At 34.5% G+C, this 10,421-nt stretch overlaps 1 protein-coding gene across 6 annotated transcripts in view; it reads left to right on the top strand.

The window, feature by feature from the left end:
* LOC106882524 (leucine zipper putative tumor suppressor 2 homolog) overlaps positions 1-8,259 on the top strand; it is a 182,939-nt gene extending 174,680 nt beyond the window's left edge. For all 6 annotated transcript variants that reach the window (XM_052978559.1, XM_014933237.2, XM_014933238.2 and 3 more), the window contains one exon: positions 6,569-8,259. In XM_052978559.1, coding sequence (XP_052834519.1) covers positions 6,569-7,804 — 1,236 coding nt within the window. In that variant the 3' untranslated portion in view covers positions 7,805-8,259. The remainder of the gene's footprint in view (positions 1-6,568) is intronic.
* Positions 8,260-10,421: the final 2,162 nt, after the last annotated feature.

The following is a 10,421-nucleotide window of genomic DNA, read 5'->3' as shown; positions in this document are numbered from 1 at the left end:
TTCATTTAAAAATCTATTCTTTCATTCCTACCTGATTGATCAAATGCTTCGTGTCCACTCTGCTGTTAACCATTTTACAGCGTCAATCAGATAAACTGAAGCTCTTGATTAGATATGAAACATACATACACACACACTTTAACCTCTCGGCACTTCTCTCTTCACTGTACTCCTACTCACTCAAGATGTCAAGAGAGATCTTTAGTCTTGCAACTTACATGGTAACCTCACTAATGGTGGTACCAAAAATAAAAGTGTCCTGTATATTCTGTAAAGTTATTGGAATTAAGAAGGACATTCAATCTTAGAAACAATGCAAAGTAGACATTGAAGCATGATACAGTCCTCCAACTCATCAGATCTTGTCTGACTATCTAACCCATGCCAGCCTGGAAGACAGATGTTAAGCAGTGGCGATGACGATGAAAAGGAGGAAGAAAATGGAGGGGAGGTGCTTTCAGTTTCTCTCTACCCAATCCACTCACTAAGCTTTGGTCTGTCTAGGGCTATAGTAGAAGGCTCTTGCTCAAGCTGCTGCATAGTGGGACTGAACCTGAAACCATATGGTTGCAAAGCTAACTTCTTAACCACACAGCCATGTCTGAACCTACATACATGCGTACTAGCATGCACACATTCACATATTAATTATATCTTATGCCCCTTTTATTGGCACCATTATCATCCCTAACAGCATAAACCATCAGCATAACTATTAGATAAAACTATTAGAAATGTCAAAGAAAAGAATCCTTTCTACTATAAGCACAAGGTCTGAAATTTTGGGGAAGGGGGCAAGTTGATTACATTGACCCCAGTTTGTAACTGGTTCTTATTTCATCAACTCTGAAAGGGTGAAAGACAAAGTCAACCTCGGTAGAATTTGAACTCAGAATGTAGGGACAAATGAAATGCTGGTAAACATTTTGCCCGCTGTGCTAATGATTCTGCCAGCTCACTGCCTTGTGTCAAAGAAAATAATGATAATAATAATAATAATCCTTTCTACTAAAGGCACAAGGCCTGAAATTTTGTGGGAGGGAATTAGTCGATTACATCAACTCCAGTGTTTCACTGATATTTAATTTATCGACCCTGGAAAGATGAAAGGCAAAGTCAACCTAGGCGGAATTTTAACTCAGAATGTAGCGACAGATGAAATACTGCTAAGCATTTTGCTTGGCGTGCTAACGATTCTGCCAGCTCACCGGCTTAATAATAATAATAATAATAATAATAATAATAATAATAATAATTGAGATTTATGTAGTGGTCCAATCTTCTGAACCACTTCTCTTTATAATCACCTTCCTCTACTTGTGGATACACCCTGACACCTCTGCATCATTTTCCTTCCTTTTCTAAGTGAGGTAGCCATGTATCTCTCTCTGCAAGATACATGTTTCTGTCTCTCTATCATACTTTAATCTCTCTTCACTTGGCATAAAGCCACCTCCTTCAATACTACACCCACATCGGTTGAAGAGTTTTACTATACATGTTACTTGGTGACCTCACTAGTGCTGGTATCATGTAAAAAGTACCTAGTACACTCTGTGAAGTGGTTGGCATTAAGAAGACCACACAGTCATGGAAACCATGCCAAAGCAGACATTGGAGCTTGACACAGTTCTCTGGCACATTGGTACTTGTCAAACCATCCAACAGATGCCAGCTTAGAAAATGAATTTTAAACAACGGTGATGATATTGTAGTAGCTATGTTGATGGGGATGATTTTGGCAGCAATGATGGTTATATTGTTGTTCTTAGGAATGATGAAAATGGTGTCAGTAAAAGTGGTTATGGTGATGGTGACGATGACAATGAGTGTGTCCTTCAGTTCTATAGACATGAACTATCATTCATACTTTAGTCTGCCAAATTACTTCCAGTTGTTTATACTTGTTATAAAACTGTTCAGTGTGCAGGTTTTTAACCCAAATATATCACATTGCTGTTCTCATATATAACATAACTTTTACAATTGTCTAAATTTATCTCAACTCTATCTTCTACTGAAAACATATTACATAACTGTGAAGACAATCTAATTTTAACTTAGCTTATTTTCTATTTAACTTAAACATAATTTTGACAGATGTCCAAGTTTAACTATACAGCATCTACTTAACTACTCTCTGTAAACAGTTGCCAAATTGTAACCAGTTCTAATGAAAATCATGGTTTAGTACACAGTTTTGCATTCTACAGATGGATTGAAAAGTACTAAATGATATGCTGGTTCCATAGAAAATGTCTGAACTATAACAATAATTTAAATTTTCCTGTCTATTAATTACACCTTAATGTGTTTGTATTAGGAATGTTGAACTACAGTATTAAAAAAAATAGGGTTTTTAAGTTCAAATTAGGTTAGGGAAACATTTATATGTAAGGAATATGGCACCTGAAGACAATCAAAAGAGAAAACAAAAGAAAATATAAATAAAATAAAACACGAAAGATGCAGTTAATAGTCCAGAAAATTAAAAACATAATTTCAGTAAGTTAGAAATGTAGACATATGGAAAATGTACTGTAAACTTCCACTTCTCTCTGAGGAGGAGCAGTTATTATGTGTGTCACTGTCCCCTTGCTTTGAGATCACATGATTGTTGTAAATGAGTGTTACTGATTCCGATGTTCTGTGGGAATGTGTCTGGTCATGGAGTAATATTACCTTACTTGGAAATAGGTGAAGGTTGGCAAAAGAAAGGGCATCTGACCATAGAAAATCCACCCCATTTGGTCTGTGTGAGTATGGGAAAATGGACATTAAAGCAATGTTTTGTTAGAGATCAGAGGTTTAAAGAAAAATGAAATTGAGTTAGAGGTCCCAGAGAGTGTGGTTTGGAAGGGGATTTGGATAATATTAGGGAAATATGGGGTCTGGAGATACAGATTGCAGTGGTGATCGTGGGGAAAAGAGATAGGTGCACTAACATTCAGCATGTTGAGAAGAACAGTGACTAATTTTAGTAGAAGAAACATTAATAGACTAAAAGTTATTAACTGTTGGTGTATTAAAAAGTCATTTATCAGACTGGCAGTTAGATCTCCTGGTTTATTATATATCAGTTTTTATTCTCTTGGGCATTATAGTATGTCTTAAGAAGAGAACTCAGCTTGCTTTTATCATCTAGCAAGAAATCAGCTGTTGGTGTGAGATGGGTGAAAGAATGCCATAATTAGCCGGATAATTAACAAGTGGCTGTGAGAGAGAGAGAGAGAGACGGAGACTTCTAGTTTGAGTTCAAAGACAGAAGAAAACTGGAGAAGACTAATTTTGAGAGTATCAGTACAGCATGGATTATGAATAAATATGTGGATTCATATTCATATATATTTAGTCTTGTTATGAAATTAAGTCTAATACACAGGGAGATTTAACACACTCAAATATGAGCCTATATATTTATTCATATTGGTAAACTAGCAATTATTGCCATCAACCATGTAAATAAGTTGTGACTAAGCATACATTTGTTTACATTCTCAGGTAGTTTTCTTCTCTATATACTCAGTTGTTCTTGGCACTCCGTCGCTTACGACGTCGAGGGTTCCAGTTGATCCGATCAACGGAACAGCCTGCTTGTGAAATTAACGTGCAAGTGGCTGAGCACTCCACAGACACATGTACCCTTAACGTAGTTCTCGGGGATATTCAGCGTGACACAGTGTGACAAGGCTGACCCTTTGAATTACAGGCACAACAGAAACAGGAAGTAAGAATGAGAGAAAGTTGTGGTGGAAGAGTACAGCAGAGTTCGCCACCATCCCCTGCCGGAGCCCCGTAGGTGTTTTCGCTCAATAAACACTCACAACGCCCGGTCTGGGAATCGAAACCGCGATCCTATGACCACGAGTCCACTGCCTTAACCACTGGGCCATTGCGCCTCCACACATATACTCAGTATCTGAGGAACAAAGGGAAAGCAGATCCTGATGTATTCTTAATTAATATTGAAATCAGTTGATTCCATCTTCATCTTGAGCTACTAAAATGACCTTCACTGGGCTTAATTTTTCCACAAGGAGCTAAATACATCTATAACTTCTTAAGCTTAGCTAATGTTTCCTAATATGTTAAGATGTTCAACATCAGTAAACTATATTTTTTCTGGTAATACTTCAGTTTCACCATAACCCACTGGTAGAACCAGTAAAAGAGAATTTACAGGTATAACTTCTCAAAAACAAACATTTTTAAAAGGAACAAACTTGGTCAAAGTAAATAGTGTGATTTTGTACAATCTCGGTTGGTTTTTCATGCTTTATAATATCAGATTCCAAGATTTGACCACTATTATAACTTAGTTGATCACCAAAGACAAGATTTTTGGATTCACTTTGTGCCATGTCACAATAACCTCTCTTCCTTTCATTGCAGTTACACCTCATGAGGTGAAAACAATATTGTTTTTCTTTCTGCAAAGAAAACTAGCATCTGTTTCAGTTGATTAACTGAGTTTATGAGATTGAAAAGTGGTGATAATTCTTCATCATCATTATCATTTAACGTCTGCTTTCCATGCTGGATCTGGAAAGCTGCAGGGCTGCATCAAGTTCTAGTGTCAGCTTTGCTGTGTTTTCTATAGGTGGGTGTGTTTTTTTGTGCCACCAGCTAAGTTGCAAAACAGAAAAAGGAAAGAAGAAAAATATTCACCTCCCTCTTAGGTGAAGGTGGTATTATGCCAAGTACTGAGAAGCTAAAAAGTATGATAGATGGCCATGCACAGGAATTTTGCTATGGAAGAGATACAAGGTCACACAACATTATATAAGGACACAAATCATTGTAGGTGGGGAGAAAAAAAAAGATGGTAGCAATGAGATGCCAAAGCAAAGTTTCAGCACAAAAAGATGGGTATAAGAGAGGACATAGTCAGTGAATGAGGAGTGTGGAGTTGTTACATAAGAGTGATGGGGAGAGATGGGATTAGAGTTGAATGTATTGAGTGATGAACAAAGGTGAAGGTGCATTTAGTTGAGAGATATAGCAGTGGCTCAGGAAGGAAGATAAATCAGAATTATTAATAATTAATCAGAGAAAGTGCACATGTTCTTTGTATTACCTTCCCATATAGGCGCAGGAGTGGCTGTGTGGTAAGTAGCTTGCTTACCAACCACATGGTTCTGGGTTCAGTGGCACTTTGGGCAAGCGTCTTCTACTATAGCCTCGGGCCGACCAAAGCCTTGTGAGTGGATTTGGTAGACAGAAACTGAAAGAAGACCGTTGTATATATGTATATGTATATATATATGTGTGTGTATTTGTCTGTGTGTGTCCCCCAACATCGCTTGACAACCGATGCTGGTGTGTTTACATCCCCATAACTTAGCAGTTCGGCAAAAGAGACCGATAGAATAAGTACTCGACTAATGGCGGTGCTCCAGCATGGCCGCAGTCAAATGACTGAAACAAGTAAAAGAGTATATTGGTAACATCAATGTGGTTGATGTTCATGATACAGCTTTGATCCCAGTTTGCTATCACTTTTAGCTTACAGCTAAATCTATATAAATTCTTTTACACTTAAAATATTAAATCTAATATTGTTTTTAATTAATGAGGCATGTTGTAGAATTACAGAGAAAAGAAATATGAACTTGTTGCATTCTTTTCTGATGTCTTCTCCAAGAATACTTCATTATGTAAATGAATCAATAAAAATTAATGAACATATCTCACTGTTTATACCATAAAACTACTACATAACATCAACTATAAATCAATATAAGTTTTCTTTGTTTCTTAACAATTGTACACCATGTAATAATCTTTTGATCATTGTTTGGTCATACATTTTGTTTTTAGTTTTTGTTGGTTTTCTTGTCATTTTGGAACACTTATACATTGATGTACTTTAAGGAATTTATGATTTACATTACATATTAATTTAAAGTTGCAATGTTACTGAGTATTTTAAGAATTATACAATCAAGACAGGTAGTCTATTGTTGAGTTATTGGTTTTCGAACCTATTGGTAACAGTTGGAACTCTCAGATATCTTGGATATTGGGTTACAATCAGAATAATTAGAGATTAAGAATGAGCTTTGATACTTATCATGAGACTGGAAGAAAACATTTTAAATTCTTAAATTTTCTATTGTTTCTTTTAGTCTCTCTACATTTATTTTGAACAAGTTAGTTTTATAAATTTAATAAATTATTACTGATATTAGACAATGCTTAACTCTATACACTCATCACTGATAGAATTTCAACCTTTAATCTAATCTAACAGTACAATATTTGACAATTCTTATTAACATCTCAAAAACTATGATAGCTCTTTGATCTCTAATTACTGGTGTATTTATGTTTTTATTATATCTGCTACATATCATTGTGTATTCTTGAGAAATATATGAAAATATCTTTTCATAAAATTTTACTTTCATTTCTATACAAGGCATATAGCCTTGGTATCAGACTCACCATTCTCTGCCATCAGTTATAGCTTTCACTTTAGTTTAGTGTGAGACCTACTTGCTAGTATAAAATTTTTTTTCTCTATCATGTGTTCAAAATTTTCTATCTTTAATTTTTCTATTTTCAGGCACCAGGGAAAGGTCTTGTCCGACCAATTGCTTTCAAACCAGTAGTATCCAACCGATATGTAAAAAGAAGCAATAGTCAGAGTTACCATGACCAGAAACATCCTACGATGGATGATGGATATGGGTCACAAGAGTGCAATTTGCTTAATCAGAGCTCTGCAAATGTATTGCCCAGCTCTCATCCAGCCAACAACAGTGACCCGTCCAACAGTTTTTCTAGTGAATTGCGGACTTCTGACCATGCAGATCCTCTCCGAACATCAAGCGTGAGTCATTTGTCCAGCAGTCGACTAGGAAACTGTATAGACACACCTTCTCCTAGTGACAGTGGTGTTGGAGAATTGGAGGCCATGTTGAAAGAAAAAGAACATGAAATAATGGCTCTTAGAGAAGTAATGGATAAGAATGAAAGAGCTATATTCCAAGTCTATGAAGAACAAAAGAATTTATGGCACAACGAACTTAAGGACCTCAAAGAAGAATATGAAAAGCGAAACCAAGTACAACAAAAGAAATCTGCCAAGTATGAACAAACAGTTGGAGTGCAAGTTCAGATTCTGCAACAAGAAAAGAATAAACTACAAGAGATTTACAATGAATTGTTGAAAGAAAAAGAAAGTTTATTACATAAAACTGAAGAGTTAAAAAAACAGTTGGAGTTCACAAAATGTCAACTAGAAATATCTAGATCTGAGTTGCAGAAAACTACTGAGTATTCACAGAAATTATTGAAAGCGAGTCATAGAACAAACACTCTGAAGGCTCAAAAGAAAAACAGCATGGATAATTCAGACAAAGCAGCTGATGAGGCTTCTGGGGAAGAAGTCCATTCACATAGAATGAGTCTTGTTGCTTGTTCTCATGCAAATTATTCCATAGAACACTGTGATGTTGCTTGCCAGACTGAAAATTTGTCAGACAATATGGCTTATGGCTGTGCTGATCCATCTTTGTGTTCAGTAAGGAGCAAGCTAATTGCTGAACTGCAATGGGAACTACAGCAATATAAAGAACAAGTAGGTATGCACAAGAAAGACTTCGAGCATGAACGAGATCAATGGCTTGAAGAAAAAAGTAAGGTGATTCGCTATCAGAAGCAGTTGCAGCTCAACTACATCCAAATGTTTCGTAAAAATAAAAATCTTGAGGCAGAAGTTGAGCAGCTGACTCTTGATCTTGAGAATAGAGACTTAAAACTTTTAGCCCTAAATGGTGCTGAAGAGTCTGTTTGCTAGTCACCTTCCAATTTCAGACTCTTATCAAAACCAAGTATTAAATTTTAGACTGTACGCTTAGTACTTTTTTAATTTCACATTCTATACACTTTGCTGCTTCTGACGCTCCTGTTTTCATCTTTTTTTTCTTTGTCATCTAAGATTTACAAGATAAGGATGGTCCTATAAGGATTATCTAGTCACTATGATTATCATTATCTTTACTTAAAATTATTAATGTTATGATTATCATTATTATTATTATTATTATTATTATTGTTATTGGAGAGACACAATATCCAATCATGTGTTCATATCCCACAGTAGGCATTGTCTTGTGTCCCTGGGCAAGACACTTAACTCCACTTGCCTAAGACTTCATGCCTGATTAAGAAATTGTTATTGTTATTATCTATTTTTTTTACTAAAAAAACACAACAGAAAAATCAAAGTAAATAATTATTTAACATATTCTATATCAGATTATATTATTCATTATTTATTTTTATCACTTTTAAGTAATTATTTTTATGATATATTGGTCTTTCCCCCAGAATCACTCCATCCCTTCATTTTTCTGCCTCTTCACTCTTTAGAATGAGCAGCAACCATTTAAGCATGTTTCATGCCTATCAAACAAACTTGTTGAATTAAGTTACAAATTTATCTAAGCAGAATTGTCAAATCTATTTACATGAATCCTTAGCCACCATGTTCAGTTTTTGTTTCTCTTTTAAATCTGATATGTTTATTATTCCTTTCTATAGAAATAAATCTAGGTTAGAGAATTAATAGATGTAAAAAGTAAGATAGGAGTAAATAGCTGAATGTATTCATAATGATGCTGTTGCTGCTATTGATGATAACATTTCTTGTGTGTGCATGAAGCCTCTCAACCTTAAATAAGGAAAGAAAATGAAAAGATAGAACTCTCATGCATTCTACAATATTAGCAGTCTAAAAAAATGTAACTAAATCAGATCCATCAAGAATCATATTCTGGCTATAAGAGCTGACCATTACACAGTACTGCCTGTTGCAATCATAATATTGATTTCTAAGACAGGCACAAGACCTGAAGTGTGAAAAGAGGAGCATTGTCAGATTATATCAGTTGAAGTACTTGACTGAAACTTATTTTATTAACCTTGGAGGTTTAAATGGTGAAATCGACCTTAGCAAGGTTTGAACTTAAAATGTAAAGAATTATAACTAAATATTGCAAGGCATTTTATCGTAATCATAATATTAATAATAATAAGAAAGATAATAAAAATAAGGTTTTTAATTTCCACGAGACATATGAAAAAGAAAACATCAGAATGGTTACATTGAATATAAATTATAAAAATATTAAAAATTATAGAATAAAGTTAAGATAATAATAATAATAACTAAATTTATACTTTGTTATTTTCTTTCTGTAGATGAAAACATACATAGCTCTATCATCAATGTGATAGATATTATACAACTCCTTCATATAGTAAAGCAATTTTCAATGTTGCTCAACATTAGCTCGTCAAATGGTTAGTGTTTTCTTCATGAGATATTAGTTAATTCACCTTTAACTCTGCAGATCTTTAATGGGAGCCTAAACGATTGCTTCAGTAATTCAGACCCTCCACTGTTACTAGATCTAAATCAATTTTTGCCATCAAATATGGTTGATTACATTATCAATTCAAGGCTTTCCTGATCTGCCTCTTTGGTGACCGTCCTTTTAACTAACCCTTGCAATGTAGTTTTCCACAGAGATTTGTGTTACTTGTCCATAAAATTTGTGCTTGTGCCACTTGAACATTTTCAAGTTTGAGTTCAGTTCCTAATTTCTTGCAACTGTAGTGACTTGCCTGTAAGCATTCGCATTTCTTATAAGCAATTCTAAAAAGAAAAAAAAAAAAAGAAAATCATCTGTAACAGTTGAATATGCTGATTTCTACAGTTGATAAACCTGTTCAGTGTCCAGTTGTTAGACATTAGAATGGACACATCACCATCATTTAGTTTAATCAAGCTCAATGCCTAGTAAGACTATTATTTGTTGATCCTTTTTAACTATATGTGAAATAACTGGGATATTTGCTGCTGTCAACATACACACATCATCACTAAATACCAAAATTTATGGGGCTTCAATCGATATATATGTTCTACTTATATATTAGTTGAATATATCGTCGTCGTCGTTTAACGTCTGCTTTCCATGCTAGCATGGGTTGGACGATTTGACTGAGGACTGGTGAAACCAGATGGCTACACCAGGCTCCAATCTGATACATATATATATATATATACATTAAACTCACAAATTTGTTAAAAATGGAGAAAAGAAGATGTTAAAATGTAAGAGAATTTTAATTATTAAAATTCTGTTACATTTTAACATCTTCTCTTCTCCATTTTTAACGAGTTTTATGGGATTCCTTTCCATAAATTCACATAACACACCATATACAAGTATTATTTTCATATTCGCAAGCTTACACCAGTAAGCTACCAGCAAAATATGAAGAATCTATATTAGAAATCTTTTTGGGAATCCTCCAAATTCAAGGACGAAATATAATTCAGCCGTTTTACATACACATACACACACACATATATATATATATATATATATATATATATATATATA

Source organism: Octopus bimaculoides, chromosome 2, assembly GCF_001194135.2.
Source record: "Octopus bimaculoides isolate UCB-OBI-ISO-001 chromosome 2, ASM119413v2, whole genome shotgun sequence".
NCBI classification, from domain to species: domain Eukaryota; kingdom Metazoa; phylum Mollusca; class Cephalopoda; order Octopoda; family Octopodidae; genus Octopus; species Octopus bimaculoides.
Note: the sequence above shows the minus strand (reverse complement) of the source record. Positions and strands in the feature narration are given on the sequence as shown.